Source organism: Ambystoma mexicanum, chromosome 7p (assembly GCF_040938575.1).
Source record: "Ambystoma mexicanum isolate Mex_15411 chromosome 7p, UKY_AmexF1_1, whole genome shotgun sequence".
Classification (NCBI taxonomy): domain Eukaryota; kingdom Metazoa; phylum Chordata; class Amphibia; order Caudata; family Ambystomatidae; genus Ambystoma; species Ambystoma mexicanum.
In genome coordinates this window covers 905,542,454-905,562,840 of record NC_090939.1, presented here as the reverse complement: position 1 = coordinate 905,562,840, position 20,387 = coordinate 905,542,454, and the positions used below count along the sequence as shown (strand labels likewise).

Here is a 20,387-nt window from a genome sequence, read left to right as displayed (position 1 = left end):
GCAGTCGCTATTCCTTTTGGTAACCCCAGTACTTTGGTCAAGTAGATTTTTTCCAACGTGGACCATATCTCCCACGAACAACCCAGTGCATTTTCCACCCCGTAAGTTAAGACCGGTATTACCTTTTGTTGGTAAAAACGAAGCACTGCTTTCAAAGAAAACTTACCAAATTTCTTTTTTAGCACTAAACCCTGAATCGCCAGTTGTTACATTTTTGCTTTGTCACAGTGGTCCATGGCTCATCGTTTAGACAAGCACTAATGGTCATGCCGGGATATTTAACTCTGAATACTGTCTGCAATTTTGCTTCTCCCATAGACCAAAATTGTTGAGATGCCCGTCGTACCTTACCCCCCTTTAAGGTTTTTAAGGACAAGAATCTCACATTTCTGTGTGTTGACACTCAGACGATTTTTAACCACATATTGCTGCACAGCGTTGATTTTTCTTTGCAGGCCAATAGGTGTTAAGTCCAGCAATATGAGGTCATCCGCATAGAGCAGCCAATTTAGATACGCTCTGTGTAGTTTTGGGGGAAATGATTTTACCTCCTCAATGGAAGTTCCAATGTCGGATATAAATAGACTGAATATCGCAGCTGCCAAGGGACAACCCTGTTTCACTCCCTTGAATGTTGGAACTGGTGCTGATAAGGTACCGGATTGATCCATACGTATCCTAATCGAAGTGTCAGTGTGCAGTTCTTTTACTGCCGCCGTTAGGTCTTCTGGGCAGCCCCAAGTACGCATTTTAGTACATAGCAAATCTCGGTCGATCGTATCAAATGCGTAAGAAAAATCAATAAAAGCAATATATATTGGTTTTCCAGATCTTATTGCTCCCATTTTCAATAAGTTCAGCAACAGCAAGTTCAACGAGCAACTAACTTGCTTAACAAATCCAGTCTGTCTGACGTCTATGTGTTTTGAGGTTGTGGCCTATTTTACTAGTTTAGATTGCAGCATTGTTGCGTAAATCTTCCCCAACACGTCGAGGAGCGCAACCGGCCGATAGTTTTTCGGGCACGTCCTGTCCCCCTTTTTAAACACTGGTACAATCACTGCTGTTTTCCATGATTTTGGTGTCTGGCACTGATCATTCGCTCTCTGGAAGAGGGCCACACAGACGTCTGCCCATAGCTCTGGCTGGTCTGGACCAGGGGCACGCAAATTATTTGCTTTCCTGATTATTCTTACAATTTCGTCTTTGGGGAAAGTTAAAGCCCATTTTTTGAAAGTTGGCATGTCCAAGTTTCGAGGCCCTACATTTTCTTTGTATACTTCTTTAAAATGGGCTATCCATGCTGTCTCCGATACCATTGCTACTTGCAGGGCCATTTCGGGAGCTTGTGTGTCATTAATTAGGTTCCAAAAGGCTTGAGAGTTCTTGTTTTGGAGGCATTCTAACATTCGCTCCGAGTCATTTTGTAACATTATGCTTTTGTGAGATCTGATCCAGTTTCTATATCTTTGTTTGGCGGCCTTGATCTTTAGACCACATGTGTCTTTATCCGCTGCTCGAGCTTGGCGAATTGACCGTCTCTTCAGTCACTTTTGAGTTAATATTTCTAGGACAAAGCAATGAAGGCGTGTCATGTTCGCGTGTTTAGAGACGCCATTATGGGTCTTGTAATCGGCCAATAAATGTGCATACTCAAGAGATGTTCGGCTATCACAATATTGATTTGATATCTGAGTTACCTCCTCTTCAGCTAATCTTAACCTCACTCGACTAGCTTCTACTTGAATCTTCTGCGTCCATTTTGCTTTATCTTTTCCCCCGATGTTTGTGAATTCCGTGATTAACATGTCATGATCACTATGTTTCCTTTGGGACACCTTTAGTGTTTTCACACGTTGATGGAGGTCAGCTGATACAAAAATGTAATCAATTATGGAGCCATGTGTCTCGCGGTTCCCAGTCATAGTCGGTGGTATATCTCCTAGGGTGCATCCATTCAGCTTTTGTAGGTTTCTAGCACTCATTTCCGTCTTCCATTGTGACGATACATTTTTGCTCTGTGCTGTCTTCGAGTTGAAGTGATCGATATTTAAGTCACCACACAGTATTATGTTGGACCCTTTTTGATCCACACGTAAGCGATCAATGATGGTTGATACTGTGTCGATGAACTCTTGTTTCCCTGCTCTCCCGTGGTTCCAATAGACATTTATTATCGTCATTTGATCTATTATTTGGGAGCCATCATCCAGTTTTACCAATGTGTACTCTTGGATGAAAGGGGAGTGGTTTACTGAGTTGAGGATGTCAAAACCTGAGGAGCGTCTTACCAAAGTTATTAGGCCTGCCATAGGACGTCCTTTTCCAGGATGTATGGCCGGGTTTACCGCAATCTGGAATTCTGGTGTGGTTGGAATTGCGCGCAACCAAGTCTCCTGTAGGCAAGCAATGGTCAAATCTCCCAGCCATTCGCTATTGAAGAGGTGGCCGAAACCTTTGCGTGTTCCATGAGCCTAAGGTGAGATGCTGCGGAGGTTGAGCCTTCTGACATTATTGTGGACGATTGTTGTTTAGCGTTACGGCCAATTATTGCCAGTTATGGTCTAATTCCTGATCGGTTTTAATCGTAATCCCATCTGGTTGCATTTGACCTTGTATAGTTGTTTTTATTTTCTCAAATGCATCAACAGAATTTGGACTTTGGTCTTCAGCAAACAAAACTTGTTTCTTGGCAGTGGCTTCCATGGTTGTCTTCGACCCAAGGTCTCTAATATTGTCGTGGGATGGCGAGCTTGGTCCTACATGTCGGGTTGAGTCCACCTTAGCCTGTCCTGTTGCAGACCGATTTAAGGTACAACCACACATTGGAAATTGTGCTACTGTCTCTCGGTTGTTTGATTGTGCTAAGGAATGATTGTCTTCTACTTATAAACATCAAAGCCCAAAGAAAACAGGGAGACGCTAGCCTCCAAAATGGATTTGGCTATTAAAGGCAAAACTATATGAAGCACCACTTTGTCGTTTCGCCGGTCATCTGGGAATTCCATAATCTGCAGGTCGTCGGTGTTGATTGAGCGTAGACTGGGCACCAGATGTAGTAATTTAATGATGTTACTGCGGTTTAAAATCAGGTTATCTCTCGATTGAAGCCTGTCAATCATTAGTCTGACCCCGAAATGTTGTACTCTTCCCTTGGTTTGGTTCCTCTTGTGCAGAGAGGGGACAACTTTCTGGTCTCTTATTGAGTGACTCCTCTCATGTTTGTTGGGTATTTTTGGATGACATGGTGTGTCCCCTTCCTCGCCACCTTGACACCGACCTGCCCACGAATCATTCTCGCTCTGATCATTGTAGGTCAACTTCAAAGTTTGTGTTCGTACTCCACTGTGTAGCCTTAGTCGTTTGTCCTGCATTGTTTGAAAGATCGGGCTCCCCGTTTGCGGTCTTGCTGGTGCCTCTCCCCTGCTTGTGTCGTTGGTGGCACTGGGTGATTCCAATGATGATCATGCAACAGCCAAACCAGATCCTACAGTCTCAGGTGTGGCTGTTTTATTTCCCATCGCTACAACTCTACGCCCTGGCATTTCCATCAGCCTAAGTTTGTCCGTGGATCTGTCAGTACTAGATCGATATTGGTAGCCAGTACTTCTCGCAGCACCGTCAACATCCTCATATACAGTATTGTCATAAGTTGACATGTTAAGCAAGTCAGGTGGAATTTCGTGTTCCGCCCCTCAGTGTACATTCACTGCCTCACTTATTTCAATAGGTAGCGTGCTTGGGGAAACTTGTTTAATTGCAGTACTAGACGGTTGTTTATTCGTTTCATTTGCTAGTACCTGCACCACTTTGATGTTTTGAAGAAATTTCCGTGCTCCATTTAGTTTATTCCCTTTCTTTGCAGGTAGGTTTTTAGGTTTCTTTCTTAATTGTGCTTTATGTAGTTTTCCCGTGACTCTACTTAGAGATGCGCCTTCTTCCTTATTAAAGATTGGAAATAGTATAGGGGCTACATTGTCGATAGTTGGAGCTGGGATGTTGCATGTGCCCTTCTCCTGTGGGAGCGTCTGTGACGTGGATTCTGGTTGGGTCATTCCACGAGCTGGATTTGCCGAACTTCTAGCTTGTTCAAAAGCGGTATTAAAAGACATGTCCAAGATTTCAATGATCCGTGCTGTGGATTGTCTCGGTGTTGCAATACACCATGGCTGGGGTAGTTCCCAGGTTCATTGTGAGTTAGACGCACTGTTGTTAGATTTTAGCGACACATGCTCCGTGTCAAGTGTCTGTGCAAGTATTAACTCACTAGCTGGTTGCGAGGTGATCTGCCTCTGTTTTGCCATTGGCAATGTTGTAACACCAGCTGACTTAACACCATTTTCATTGTTATTCATCCCGGGCGCATCCTCTCCTTCGAGTACGCATTTCGGTTCCTTATGTCTGCAGCTTTGGTCAACTGGACATGTTGGACCTTTTTGTTTGAATAACGCGAGTGCTTCTTTTGCAACTTCAGCAAACAGTTTTTTATCTATCGCGTCATTAGATCTTTGTTCAGATTCCAATTTGTGTAGTCCCTCTAGCTTTTTTGAGCTCTCCAGTTGTTTCTTGCTCATCTGTCCACATAGATGTTCGCTATTTACCACTTTGGAATTAAGTATTGCCACCACAGTTGTTAAATCTCGAATTGCCTCATGTAAGCTTTCATACAATTTTTCAAATGGAGACAAAGAGATAGACAGTGTGGATAATAATAAATCTTGTAGCTCTCTTAATGACCGTGTTTCATGTTTCCCTACTTTAGAACGTTGATGCCTTCTGTCAGCGCTGGTTCTGTTTTTCCTGATTTTCGGGAAAGGACGTTCCATCAGAGAGGAATCAGTGGTCTCCTCAGAGTCAATCTCGGACTCGTCAGAACTCGATAATTGTGGCATTTTAGTTTTTACAACGTTGCGTATAGCCACCCCTTTCTTAATTGAACCGAGCCTTTTCTGAGACAAAGTCGGTAAAACCGATAAGTCAAGGGGAGTCCCAAGGTGCACACTTAAGTCAGACATTTTTGCGCGTTTGTAAGGGACATTCAATATTGACTCTTCACCTAGCTGTGTTAGCTGTGTTAGTCTCGTATTATTACGTTTCAATGAAGTCTTGGCGCCACCACTATTATTTGCTGATGTAATGTCGCAGGTGTTATCTTTACAAGCTTTGTTCATTGCAAGTAGATTCGCGATGCCCTTCAAAATTCTTGGTTATTGCCAATGTTGCAGGGTCTACCAACACGCCTGTGTGCTGCCCCGTATTTGTTTTCTTGAACCAACCTCCAAGAATAACTTCCACCGGCTTTGATACAATTGCGGCTTCCCCTCCACACACTTTATCTTCCGTCTAGTCCCGAGCATTAGAAAGCCCCACTTGCATCGGTCACACCCGGCGAGCTGGCTCGCAATGGATGTGCAATGCCTGATCGCACCTCGATCATGCAGCGCTCGATTACTTCGTGCGTGTGGGCTCCTTCGGTTCCAGCGGGCATTCATCGTCGCTCGCCGTCAACGCCAACCAGAGGCTCTGCACACACCTCCGCGGCCGCAGTCCTCACGGCAAGCCCTCCAGCGCTGCCCAATATAGGTAAGGGACTTTGTATTTGAATGCGGAGTGATTTAGAAATTTCGGGTGTTTGTAATGTTTGTGGTGGCTCAATAATCTCGCATGCTATTTCACTGAGTTCCGCTACGCCGTCATGTTGATTTGAGCTGCCAACTTCGAAGTCCTCAGGGAATACATTGTCTTTATTGTTTGTGACGGTCGCAGTTGCATTAGCGTTGAACGCACTAGAGTTTGCGAGTGAATGCGTTAGAATAGTTACTTCAGCAGCTTCGCCAGTGGACACGCACCAGTAATACTGGCTTCCCTTAGGTCGCCGATATTGGTGAGGCACTGTGATTCCCTTAGCCCCATCAGACTCAACAGTGTACTCACGTTTTTTCTGTGCCCGTGTTCTCAGCTTGGCTTTAGATGTCGATGTAGTTGTCTCCGACTGACTAGATTTCGACGTGGTCGCTCGCTACGCCACTCTCCAAACAGCCCAACAGCACGTCCTCTGCCCTTTGCACCACAGGGCTTAGTGCCGCAAGGGCGTTGGAGGCAGCCTTATGTACCAGGTGACCAGGTCCACCAGGTTAAAGGTACAGGCACACACACCTCTTTCTCCAAAGCAAGGAGTGGAATCTTCCTCAGGTAAAGCACGAGTACACCCCTGTACACTCGCCACAGCCCAACAACACGTCCTCAGCCCTTTGCACCACAGGGCTTAGCCATCAGAGCCAAGTCCACGGCTGTGTCCTTTCAAAGACACGTTCCATGGTAGACGATCAGCAAGACAGCTACTTGGGCTTCCCCATCGACCTTTTGTAAACACTGCTGCTTGGATGTTAGCGCCAGATCGAAGCAGCATTCGGCCGGGCAGTTTTGAAGAACTTGTTTTCTTAATAGGGCATCTCTCCTCCCCAGGGGGGCATTCAGTTGTAATCGCCCATACAGTATGAAGGAAAGGGGACGGGACATAGGAGTAATTATGTTACTCACAGTAGTGACTAACGTACATCTAGTCCATAGTCCCCTTTGCTCCATACGTCCCACCATCCTCCCCCTTACTAAACCTGTGTTATTAGGCAATTATAACATTGTCGACACGTCAAATGGGACTGATGAGTGGCACCAGTGGGCAGAGTAAGGGGAGCGAAAGTTCCCAAGGCTGCGCCCGGCGCGCATCTAAATTTAAGGGGAAAGACTATTTTTTTGGATGAAAAAGGTTCAGTTTCCCGTCCCTTGCGAGGGATGTCCATACAGTATGGAGGTAAGGGGACTATGGACTAGGAGTACGTTAGTCAATACGGTGAGTAACGGATAATATTGCGCTTAGAGAATCCCCTTATCCCGGTTCCCATGGTAGCCTGTCGGTCCCTCCTAGAAGATGTTGTAGGACGGCCAGTCTATTGCACTTGGTAGAATTGAGGGATAGCCCCTCAATAGTACCCAGAAAAGTCTATGAAGGTAGCGACTTTTCTTCCCCACAGAAGACCGGATGACACAGCGACATCAAGGATAAGCTCCATCTGAGTTTAAGGTATGTATAACGCACCACTTCAGTGGACACCAGCTGCAGGCACGGCTATCCATCCACACACTTGAGAATTCAGCTACGACTACGACAAATTTGGTTTAGCTGGTCACATAACCACTTTGCACTGAAACACCAGACTGGCCTCAACACCTCTCCCATTAGAATACAGCGACAACCTACGACACATTTTGGTCTAACTGGGTACATGTCGAGTTTCCTGTGCTAGCACTCTGTCGTGACCTCCCTCAGCACCCGTCCACATGCCTTATCTCTTAGGTTGCTTACTGGAGCCTAGCCAGCCCCCCTAAGTCATGATCTTGGCCAAATGCACACACATCTTAAGCCTCCTCTGAGAACTTTCCCATACCTGGACTTCAGTCCCAGAGGGCGTTCCTACCACAAAGCGCTTTGAGGCCATACAAATGGGAAAAAGCGCTATATAAATGACAACTACACTACAATACAATATTTGTGCTGAAGTGACATTTGGAAATGTTCTACTTTTTACAGCATCCCCTAAGGGTACACACAACGTACCCAACCTTCAATTGATAATTTGTATCCCTTTAACAAGAACCATGCATAATGTATATAAATGCAGCTTTGTGTTTTGGTGTATATGACATATCTCTCCTAGACGTCCAAAGGAAATCCGTAATGGCTACAGCCATATCGTTGAATATCCTATGGTTCTCCATCTCCTGAAGTTGGAAGTGGGTATGCCGGATTCAGCACAGGACATTGGGTTAGAGTGATGTTGGGGGAATTCAGAAGTGGCGCCTCCTTTGTTGGCTCGAGATACAGGAGTTTTGTGTTTTGGTCTTTAGTTAAAAAAAAAAATGCAATCACTGAATGGGGAACTGCAACTTCTAAATGGGTTCCCAGCACTATGTCTTCATGTATTCAGTTCAGCACCAAGCTGAACTGCTCTAGCATCAGCTGCTACTGACCGCAGACATTGGGGCGCCTTACTGCAGAATATCCTTACTATAATATGCAATGTGTCTCTGATACTGTCTATGTGTTTGTGTTAATACTGCCAGCGCAAACCCATTTCTCTCGTGGCAATATATGGGTACATTTCTATTTGTAATCAGGGAGGGGCTTGAAGTAATTCCATGTCCAGTGCCCCTTCTGCTTCATCATTTCAATGAAGCGGTTTGGGTGTGTTGGCTTTCGTATAGTTTTTCAGATGCTTGACTATTTCAGCATAATCGAATATCCAGTGCCTGCAGTTACTGGTCATACCCAGGAATGCTCTCATTCGAAGGACGGTCTGGGTTTTAGGAATTGTATGTAATACTTATTTCCTGGAGGGAGCAATGTTTTTGTGACCTAGCATAATGGCATGTCTCAGTGCTTTCTTTCCTTGCCATAACTGTAATTTCTGCCGAGGTGCTGTGGTTTCTTTATTTACTAAAACAGTCAGTAGCACCTGTTACCTTGCTTGCCTGATTCATATAATGGGGAGGCTAACGTATTGTACTGAACACTGCCTTTCTGGGAAATTAATCATCCAAAACTTTCTTAAGCCGATGGGAAAATCTTGCAGGTGGTCCTGTGTACCTCTCTTGGAGACTCTGCAAATTCTTAAAGCCATCTGTGACAATAGGCAGAGATATTCAACGTGTATGAATCTGTGGAAATACCCATGATGGAGAACCAAGATTTCAAGTAACTTTTCCTTATGTGATTGGCCCATAAGTCTCACACTGTTCCATAGGCTCTCTCTCCTCATTCCCTATGAAATGCAAAGGTGTCTGAAAGCTACATATGTAGCTTTCCAGACACCTTTGCATTTCATAGGTCTCTGGCAGCCATATGGCTAAAATACTTCTATTTGCTAAGCTTTGCAGGTGCTACTTTGCTGTAGAACAATTGATATGTTACAATATGAGATGAAATACTGATAAAGAAAGAAAAATAACCAGGAGATAAACCACAGTGAAAGCAAAAACAGCAAAGATCTGTTTTAGCGTGAATAAACAATGCAGATCAACATTAATAGAACTGAACAGAGCAAGGCCCATATCTCTTGTGCCCTAAAACAGGCAGGGAGGAAGAACGACTAAATCATCACAAACACTCTGGAAATGAGGGAGACACAACTACCAAAAGGTACAGTGTTAAAGTACCTGGGACTGTAAGGAGTGGGGGCGGACGCTGGGAAAAAAGCCTCATGCTGGCAAGCATCAAGAACAACAGAGAAGAAGCCACCATTCTGAAGATAGGATCCTGCCTCCTCAACCGACGTCTGGGCTGCTGGACTTCCCCAGACTGTACCGTCCTTCCCCTTTACCCTTGGGCTTTTCTTTGGACCCCCGATTCGCATGATGTTCCAGGCTGAAGCGGGCAGGGCTGGTAGCAAACACTGCAACAGGCCTTGCTTTTCAAACCACACTGTTCTATAACTTCTGTTGATCTGAAATCGGGCATTGCCCTATGCAACCACCTCATCAGTCCTATTCTTAAGTGATCTTTTCAAATTAAAGGATTCTGGGCCACCAATAAAAAATGGTTTACAATGTAACTATGGAACCTTTTGTCGACAGGCATGCTTTATATTACCAAACCTTAACCAGCATATGGTTCATTTTAAAGGTGGTCGGCTATATTGTATGACAGTTACATTGCAAGTACAATATAAGAGATCAGGAGAGCCTCTGGGAGTAAGGGATGCACACAACCCGGTGTCTAGTCAAATGGTCGACAGACAAATTGTCGACCCAATTTGGTTGAATTGCCATTTGGTCGAATGGTCAAAGGGTCGAAATTCCTTCCTTTTGGTCGAAATTGAGACAAGCATTCACTTTACAAGCATTCACTTTTTTTGATTTAAACATTTACTTTATTTAGGTATTGTATTCTATTTCTTAATGTATATTTCTTAATTTCATATATGTTTCACAATTAAAACATTTTATATTTATTAATAAATATCTTTTCAAATAAATATATTAACAATTAATAAATAATTAAATATAACAAGTTGTTTTTGCACAATGAAAAAAGTTTGTTATAATGTATTTCTTTTTCAACACTAGATGGTGATATTGCACCATTTTTAAACTATATAGTAACGTTAAACTGTTAATAGTTTGTAACGTATGACGTGTTACGTTTTCTACGTTGACGTAGACATCATTTTTGAAGTTCCGTGCTCCCGTTCCGGATACCTCTTGCTCACGCTCCCTTTTTTCGTGGATTTTCTAATGGATTTTTCCTTCTTCATGGATTTTTGGATGGATTTTATCGTGGATTTCGCCTGCATGGATGCTCCGGGGCGTGTTTTGGATAGTTTTTCTTTGGACTATACGTTCATGGATTTGGGTTTTTCACTACTTACTGCAGATGGTTGGATGGCTTTTTTTAACGTGAGGATTACTGTTTTTCCTGGATGGATTTTACTTTCAGGGACTTTTTTTTGGCTTGGAGTGCGATGTTTTTTGGATTTGGGTTTTCTCTACCATGGATGGATTTGGCATGGAGCTGGCCTTTTTTTCTGGTGAGTTTTTTTTTGTTATTAACATTTTAAATTGTAGGCTACTGTTTCTAGGAATTGTAATGGTTCTGTGTTTTCAAAATTGTCTACAATGCTTGCAATTCTTTCTTCATAGTCTCTGTATTTTTTTTTTGTTTATTGGTCAGTTTTCCAGTGATAGTATTTGGGATAGTTTTATTTCTTGTTTATTTTGTTCACTTTTGAGACTTTTGATAAAGTGCCATAGTGTTGGGTTGTTAGAGTTGAATTCTTTATTTATTTTGCTGTGCCAACCTTCTTGCACATTGTTTGTTCTCGGCCAGTTCTTCTTCACCGATGTATAGCAATTCCATATTTCAACTTCATAATTTCCCTTTCGTCTGGTCCCATGTCTAGTAAGTTGCCCAATTCACGTGTTTTCCATATAGTCCATTAAATTACATAATTGTTCTTCATGATTTGTGTAGTAATCAGATGCAATCAAAGTGTCATAATATTTAATAACCATGTTCTCTTTCACAAATGCTAAAGTGTATAATCTCTTTATCTGATGCTGAAATTCGGTGTCCTCTATTTACATTGTCCGTAGTCCTAATTTTTTAATTCGTTTCCATATTGATTGACTAAAATGAAAAAAACATCCCTGAATATGAGTTTCTGGATACATTTTTGAAAATGCTTTTATTTGTCCCTGTTCAAAGTCCATGATTATTGTTTCTGGTATTTTTTCCGGCAATGATCCGTGAATTAATTTGTATATACAACTGTACATTTCTTCCGACTTTCCTGGCATTAAAACGAAAACTAGAGGTATCACTGTTCCATTTATTGTTCCATGTATGCTATAAAACTGTAGAAATGGTCTTGGACAGGTTTTAAATGTTACGTCTCCACGCCAAGTTTGTGAATTTCCCAAGTATGTTATATTTTGAAAAGTTGTAAAAATTAACATTTTCTCACTCTTTATTTCTAATGATTTCCACAGAAATTGCTCTCCCTTTTCCGTTTTTTGTAATACTTCCGGTATAATCATGTTTAAATAATTTTGTGGTGCCATGGGTAAGTTTTCTTTTTGTTGTTTTTGCCTATTTATATTCCGTTTTATTGTTTTTGTATTCGGCATTCGCGCTGTTATATGCAGTGGTAACCTCTCATATGCTTTGGCTACTAGCGAAGTTGATGCTTCATTTTTATTAATTTCCACATTTTCTTTCAATTCGTTAAGCGCTTTCTTTATCAAAACTGTCGTAGTGTCCGGCATATGGTTATGCTCGCAAGTTAAACGTATGTTTTCTCCTTCCGTTATTGCTCTGCCGTTGCAGGCCTTTGTCTTTTGTACTCCTTACACTTCCAATAGCTCTTTTCTTGTCGTGTACATTCCTTGTTGTATACATATCCTTCATTCGTTAATTGCGCTGCGCCTCTTTGCGATTTTATGAATTCCATTTTTTTTATCGATCTGTATCTGAAATAGCAAATTTTTAAAAATGAATCCACCCACTCTGTTATTATTTTTGGTAAATGAGTGTGCAGTTAAAGTTTTTTTTTCCTAAAATTATAATACGGAATTTCTAAATGGTAAACGATCGAATCGTAATTTTGTTTTTGAGATAGTTCGCAGTTCTATAAAAAGATTTTAAAAAAAAGATTGGGAGTTTGGGGGGGAACCCCCCATTTCTAATATAAATCTGTGTGAACCAAAAAGATTTAAAAAAAAAGATTGGGGGTTGGGAGGGGAACCCCCCCATTTCTAATATAAAACTGTGTGAACCACTCTTTGATTCGCTTGTTTAGTGTGTTTTACTCACCGTTTTTTCAGTCACGTACACGCTATTCACTCGCATGTTTTGATCAGCTGCTCTCTCTGTCACTTTCCTGGCGAACTGTCAGTTTGTTTCTAACCGTCAGGTGTGATCATTGGTCTAATACAAGGTGCTTTACTCTTTATTTAATGTCATCTCCTGTGACCCTTTTTTTTATTTTCATGGTCACTTCAATGCGCTTCCATTTTCTGTCGATCAAATGACCCGTGTATATTATTTATGTGTTTTTCGATCACTTGTCTTTCGATCTTTGTGTTTCGATCAAATCACCCGTTTACATTTTCTTTATGGGCTGTCGACCATTTGGTTTCGATCAATTTGTCTGTCGATCGTTTGTTTTCGACCATTTGACCTATAACCACACAAGCCTATGTGAAGAGTTACCTGGATGTGGAAAAAGGGGTTAATGCAAACTCTCTCTGAACAATCCAGTCCAGCAGGTAGCCTAAAGGCAGGAATATGTACCTCGCTCCATGATCCTCTTGCATGGCGTTTGTGTTACTTCAGGCAGCTCAACAATGCACTGGCTCCATCACCTTCCAACCGAGGCCCCTTTCATACCCTGTATTTGAGGCACATGAGAAATAACCAGCAAGACCCACCAATTCAAGAACTAACACTGCTCTGCGTGTTTATGTGCTGTGGTGATCATCAAACAGAATTGCATGTTGCGAGCGCTCACCCACACCTTCGGCAACCAGGCAGTGAATCTCACTCAAGCTTGCTTCTCTACTTCCGCAGTCAATGGTAAAAAACTCACTGATTTCAGAATGGCCTTGTATCTCAAGGGAAGGACTCGGACAACACCACTCTTTGCCTAGTGGTGCCGCACAACCGAATAGCCTCTTCCTTATGATCACAAGATGGAGGCCCTTGCTATTAAGTCCTTTTACGAGGGAAAACCTTTTACGAGGGAAAAGTTGAAGAGCATCCCCAGCTGGGAAATATAAGGGGAAACCACAATACCTCATAATGCCCACACTAAAATGAAACTTGACCAATCCCAGTATCGCAGCCAAACTAACTAAAGACCAATCTGGAACTTAATTGATTTTCTTTGATAATTGGGGGTGTCCTAAAAAGCCACTGGTTGCTGCAGAGTGCTGCATAGTTGGTGCGTTGGACCTAGAGAGAGGAGTGGGGTGGAAAGGAACCAGAATGGGAGCATTAGTAACGTGCTTAGAGCAATATCCCAGGTACTCACATAGACTAAGAAAGCTATAAGCATACTAAAGCCCATCTCTCAGACATTGACTCCAACCAAAATTGAAGGAGGACATGTGCTGCATGACTTCTGGGCACTATTTGCCAGACCCTGGCAGAAGCCAGAAACCATGGAGGAAATCCTAAAGCTGCTGAGCGCTGAATATGTTGTCACCGGAAGGTGCCCCATGGCTGGTGGGTAACATTATAACAACCTGACAAACTCTGACCAAATGAGAAGGATTGCCTATTGGGTGGAGTGCTTCCAAGGTACGATTTATTTATTTATTGTGCATTTGTTAGGCACTTATACAAGTAAATTGTGTTCCAAAGCACTCGCATGGCAGTAGGGAGGTTACATGAGATTGAAAAACAATATATACAGTGGAGGATAAAGACGAACCTACTATGCCATGTGAGTACCCTAAAGCAAGGGTGGGTGCGGAACACCTGCTTATAGGCATGTCAAGAGGCTTGGTGGGTGCTGTGTATTGAATTGGGGAATCCTGACATGGGCAGGTGGTCCTTGCGATACTCTTCTTACCATTGAGTAGAACAAATCCTGACACTTTTGAGAGCTGGTATCCTTTTGGGTTTTAGTGCAGCACCTAGACCCTAAAAGCCTTCCAACCCATCATCATGAATCGTGTGTTCTGTTGATCATTTGTCACAGCTAGTTAGAACTATGAGTGAAATATCAAAGTTAATTTGATATACCCTCTTTTTGTCTGCAATGTGACGATTGGGGGCAAGAGCAGGCACACACCAAAGGCTGCAGACCACTGAGCCCGGCCAAGCCTCGCCCTACACTGCACACACATGCGCAGAGGGGCTGGCAGGCCCCAACTGTTTGCGGAAGACGGGAATACAGAGGGGGTGTCCGTGTAGGCGTGTGGTGCATGTGCGGTGAGAAAGAGAAGGGAGGTAGTCGTAGCGAAATGAGGTGAAGAGGGCGAGGGGGTGTGCAGTGAGAAAGAGAAGGGAGGTAGTTGTAGCGAAATGAGGTGGAGGGGGTAAGACCAATCTTCCCGCCTGTTGAAGTCCACACCGTATCGGCCTACAAACACAGCCTTTTTGGTATGCAGCCTTCAATGGTGACTTAAACACGTAAGACCATTAATTAAGCACAGGACTTCTGTCATATCTGGGCAATGTGGGAGCAACACATATTTACAGTTTATTTTCATCATAATATCTTTGAAAGTGTGCATGCTGGTTCTGCTCCTTTTGCCATCTTCCTTCAGGTCTGAAAAGTGAACGGCAATAACTGTTTCTGACCATTTCATGTTTCTTATGACTAAATTCTAAAAGTGCTTACACAAGGAGGAACCATTATCTAGGTCAGAAACACTTGTGTACAAGCGCGATAGAAATACAATTTAAATTCAATTCAGAGGTCTGCAACCTTTTGCTTGACAGTAGGTTTGGACTACAACTACCATCAGCCCGAGCCAGCATCGTCAATGGAGCGGGGGAGTCCTAGTCTAAAATGCCTAGAAATCTGCAGGTTGCAGATCCTCTGTATAGGTAATCTGGGTAGTGCCTAGTTGTATTCAGGGAGACTACTTCAAGAATAGCAACACACTGAATAACAATACACACTTGCCAGATAAATGAAGATTCCATATATAAAATGTTTAGAAGATGATGATTAAATCCAACAAAGGAAACAGAAAACATGAAGAGCACCATATTTTATACACATTAAGGACATTGTTGTTTGCATAATGTACATGATTTTACGCCTCAGACATCAGGGTTTTTTAAGTAAATGTCTAGTCCTTATTGTGCAAAGGTAACTTGGCAGCTATGCCATGTTCATTTCCAATTTTGCTTCAAGGCTACACGCCCCAACACGCCATACAACCCCCCCTCCTTCTATGGATGCCTGATGAATAGTTTCTCCTTGTTCTGCATTGGGGAGCAAAGTAGCAGTTTTATTATAGTTGATGTATCTTAATATTAATGATGGCATACATGAATCAATGTTAAGTCTGTTCTGCTTTGCTTTTCCCAAACATGAAACAGAGTCTCCAGAAGATGTAGCTCCCACTGTTGGTTTTTCGAAAACTGAGCTAAAGCAAGGACGGTTTGAAATTACCATCTTTGACCTAGGAGGTGGGAAAGGAATACGTGCCATCTGGAAGAACTATTATGCCGAATCCTTTGGGGTAATCTTTGTTGTAGACTCCAGTGATTTGGCAAGAATGGAAGAGACCAAAGAGACAATGACAGAGGTTTTGCGACATCCCAGAATATCAGGGAAACCGGTATTGGTGTAAGTAATGCTACATTTAAGTTGCTTGTTAAACTGAAGGTTTTGTAAATTGCTTTTAAGATTTGGTTCCCTCCATGTAGTCTCTTACAATAAGATAGTGAAAGATGTAATAGTGAGTTTTTTAAGATGTGTAGTCTCTACCCTCATGTGTCACCAGTGAGAAAACAAAGAATACCTTTCCTGTTTAGAGAGTGAATATATGCATATGGTGACCACTATTACATTTTATGAATTCGCCTTTCTCTCATGGTCAAATACAAGGCTATTCGAACAATGATAAGACATATTTGGGTCCTAATGACTTTAAGAGGGTTCTCATAATGCTGAATGGTAAAAAACTGATATTCCAGTTAAACAACTTCATTGTTCATCTGTGTTGACTAGGGCTTAGTAGAATATACATTTGGAGTGTGCTGTAATATGTGCAATGTTTTTTTAATATGCAATTAGTCATTTTTGCGTGAGTGAATTGCTTCAAGGCAAAAGCTGTTAAACTAGAGATCTTTACAATTTACCAACGAAGTAAGGATATTGAAAATGTGCTGTCAGATTCTTAGGAAGCACTCAAGACTTGTCGCTCACACCCAGGAAGAAGCCTCTCCCGGACACGGCATGTACCAGGAGAGAGGACCTATCTTCCCTAGGCAGGGGCGACTTACAATCTGTGATAGCTACTCAGCTTTGGAGCCATAGAGGGTGACAAAAGAAGAGGGGATTAGATGCTTGCCACAAGTTACTGTCACCGTAGTGTTTTGGGAATTTATAAAGGGAGCTACCTGATCTCCAGGAAAACCTTGCTCGAACCACCAAGCCAGCGGATTTCCCTGTTTCTTCACAGGGATATAGAAGTCCTGGTATTATTTGCTATTGCTACCCAGGTTGTTATAAATCAATGTGGAGGGTTCTCCTTCTCCTTTGTGTGATTTTGTCTCTTGTATGCAACGGGACCCCCTAGATCTAGAGCTCCCTCCCAGACTAAGTAGATGCTAGATTAACGAGAACAACACGATAACAGACATGACAACAGGTCTAGGACAACGAATGCACATAGGTCGGCATGCACAGCAATCTTACCGTAGCGTAGCTGTTTACATGAGCAGGTAGATATATACAACAGAGACCGGCATCGTAACCACGAAGCAGTTGCGAGATGCTGAATCATTGCGGCTCTCCTTGCTTTATTCTTATACCCATACTGAAAGAGTTAAGTGAATTGTGAAATGCATCCTTCTTCTTCTTCTTCTTAATTATCGAATGAGTGGGCGGACCTACGCAGGTGCTTCCCCATCCTAAAGGATGATGTGCATCAATCAACACACAGGCCACACTTCCACACAAACCACCAGCTACCCAACCACCCCCCCAATCCAACACCACCAGCCACCCCACCGCAAACACACACCTCCCACCACTCAAAACACCACCCAGCGAGCCCTGGAGACCGGCGCGCAGACCCGCGAGACCCCAGCCCGTACGCCTACACATGCGCTTCAGGCGAGGCACAGCGCGCTGCCGCCCACCCACCGCGACCAACCCGAGCGACACCCACACTTCCACACGAACCTCCAGCCACCTAACCACAAACAACCACCACCTCCAATTCCACACCACCTTCCACCCAACCGCAAACCACCACACCCCACCAATCCACACCAACAGCTACCCTACCACAAACAAAAGCCCCCCACCAACTCACACCCCGTCCCAGGCTCCGCCAACTACCCACCACTTCCAAACGCATCTGCCATCCGCCCAACACCTCAACAGCCCAACCACCTTCCTGAAACATGCCGGCCGCACTTCAGCCCTAGTGACCAATTCCCAACAGCCGCTCCCAGAAGCCCCCCAACTGAGGAGATCCGTGAAATGCATCCGTCTGCCATCTTGGGTTTGGAGCTTTGATTGGCAATTCCCTATGGCCGTGATCGGTTGCCATCTTGGAATGGGAAATGTAGAGTGCCGATCTATGTATGCATACAGTTCTTTATCTTCTATTAGAACACCCTAGTGGTGATTTCCAGAAACCTGATTGGTCAATTTGCAGCCTATACGGACTGGTATAGCCTACAGATTGAATGTAGCCCAGAAAGTAGTTGAAGGCGCTTACCTTCGCCGCCACCTCCGCCTATTATAGCCCAGAAAACACACTTGCTGCCTGGAAGTATATTGCATTGTTCCGTCTGATTCGCCCGTGTCCCATTCCGAACTCAAACAGTTAATGATCTGTGTTGCTGTGCAAGCGTCCCTGACGTGGCTCAGCCCCTTCACGGAAGTAATCAGAAAAAATGCTTTCTTTTCAGTCACCACCTTCCCAATGCCCCCGTATTCTATTCCGCACTGGCAACATGTTTATTTCCATATATGATGCAATACTACCATATGCTCACCATGCCAAACTTGTCCTGCCCCCCTTTGACAATTGTTCATCTGTCTGCTGTGCAACCATGCCATAACGTGGCCCTCGCCCCCTGACGGAAATAAACAAAAAGCATTCTGTTGGACTACAATGCCTCAATGAAAAGAAACACGTGTACAAATGTAAGTGTCAGACAGTTTTGAATCATACCAATACCCACCTGATAAATATACTTGAAGAGTAGTATTTATGGTTCATTTAGAGCACATTTGTAATTACTTTGGCCCTACATTTGCATGCCTGAAAAGAAGAAAAAAAACGGCTCGCTCCTGCAGTTACTTAATTTCTGTGACACCACACATTTAAATCTAAAATAATGTTATCCTTGGCAATACTGTCCTTTCCATCCTCTTAACCCTTTTCCCATTAAACATTTATTTCTGCAGCATTTATTAGTTGTGTGCCTTTTTTTTCGAATTTAATAAAATACTGAGGGTGTTCTAATAACTTTATAGACCTGCAGCTCGGGCCGTACCAGGCATTATGGTGCCTCATATCTTGTTAAAGTCCCTCGCTATGCTTGGGCCTTTAACTCAGTCTTCAGGGCCCATAATGCCCAGTACGGCCCTCGCTGCAGGTCTATAAAGCTATTAGAACACCCTCAGTATTTTATTAAACTCTTTTGGGATTGGATGCCTGGGTACCGTTTTTTCCAACGTGGCTAACAAATGACATTTTAGCCTCATGTAGATGGCTCTGAATTTAGGACTGGGAATTTCATGAAATAAACATCCTAATTTTCTTGGAATTCTATATTCTCGCTGTTTTATGTACTTATTAATCACAAATCCATTTTTTACCTGCATATTCCTACAGTGTGTTCTTTACTATTCGTTGTATAAGATTTTCAACGTAGCCACATTTATTTTTCAAAATCATCGACTCCCGTTGTTGCATAATATTTGTTAATACTGGAACTCTACTCCTTTGTAAATAATAAGCTCATGGTTTAAAGAGTTCCAGGAACAGCATGGATTATTTTAAAATAGATTTGGAATCGTCTCCAATCTATTAAAGCTGCCAAGGAAATAATTCCTAAATCGTGCCATATTTCTACCATTGGGAAGGAGGACAGAAGCTTAAGTAAACGTTTCAAATATTCCCCTCATAAATAGCTACATTTTAAATTAAGCCTAATTTCTACACCATATAAAATACATCGGGTAACTTTTGTCTTGCAAAAATGAAAGAGATTATGAAAATGTACCATATTTTTACTAAACATTGTTGAATCCGACTGAGACAATTGCCTTTCTAGCATATCACCAATCTGTTTTCTCTTTTACAATTATAAATACAGAAACCTAGATAAAGTAGTTTATGTACTACTTCCAGATTGGTATTATATAGTTTCCATTTCTAACTGAAGTTTCTATATTCGAGGGGATTGTGTCCTCTGACATATTCCACATCTATGACAGGTAATCACCACAGCTGTCTGTGCTGCTTCGGAATATTTTTCCGTGTCCTGCGTCGATGACGTCGATACGCTGTCCTCGAGGGCCTCCGTAGAGCCGACGTCACCGGATGTTATAAGTAGGATGCACGATGCCCGTAGCCTCAGTTCCGTTTTTTCCGCGAACGTTTTCGCTTCGGAATCTCGGCGCGCCTCGCTTCTTCTCCTGATTGAATCGGTTCTTCGTTCTTGGTTTTGTGAAAAATCATGTCTTCATCTTCTTCTACCCCGCGGTCGGGCTTCAAGAAGTGTCGGGACTGCGGTTCCAAGATGTCGCTTACGGACCCGCACGACGTCTGCCTCTAGTGCCTTGGCGAGGACCACGCCACTGATGACTGTGACGATTATCAGTCTTTGACGTCGAAGGCCTTGCGGGAGCGGAAGAAGAAGCTATCCGTAGGTAGGGTTTCCAAACCCCGAAAGGCGAAATCCACTGGCCTTTCGACTGACGCTTCGATGGGCGACTCTCCGTGTCGGCGTAAGTCCAATGGGGTCTTGGTCCCGGAGTGGTTCCCGCCATTCCTCTGCCTCTTCTAGGCACTCGCGGAAGCGCCGTCACCGGTCGCCTTCACCGTCCATGTCTGAGGACTCTGCCAGACGCCGGGTAGCTTGTCCCAACAAGCATTCCTCTCCTGCGGAATGGGAAGCATTT

General features: G+C 43.2%; 1 protein-coding gene across 4 annotated transcripts in view; it reads left to right on the top strand.

Annotated features, from left to right (window-relative positions):
• ARL13B (ARF like GTPase 13B) overlaps positions 1 to 20,387 on the top strand; it is a 1,122,894-nt gene that overhangs the window by 270,518 nt on the left and 831,989 nt on the right. For all 4 annotated transcript variants that reach the window (XM_069637199.1, XM_069637198.1, XM_069637196.1 and 1 more), the window contains one exon: positions 15,614 to 15,863. In XM_069637199.1, the coding sequence (XP_069493300.1) occupies positions 15,614 to 15,863 (250 nt within the window). The remainder of the gene's footprint in view (positions 1 to 15,613; positions 15,864 to 20,387) is intronic.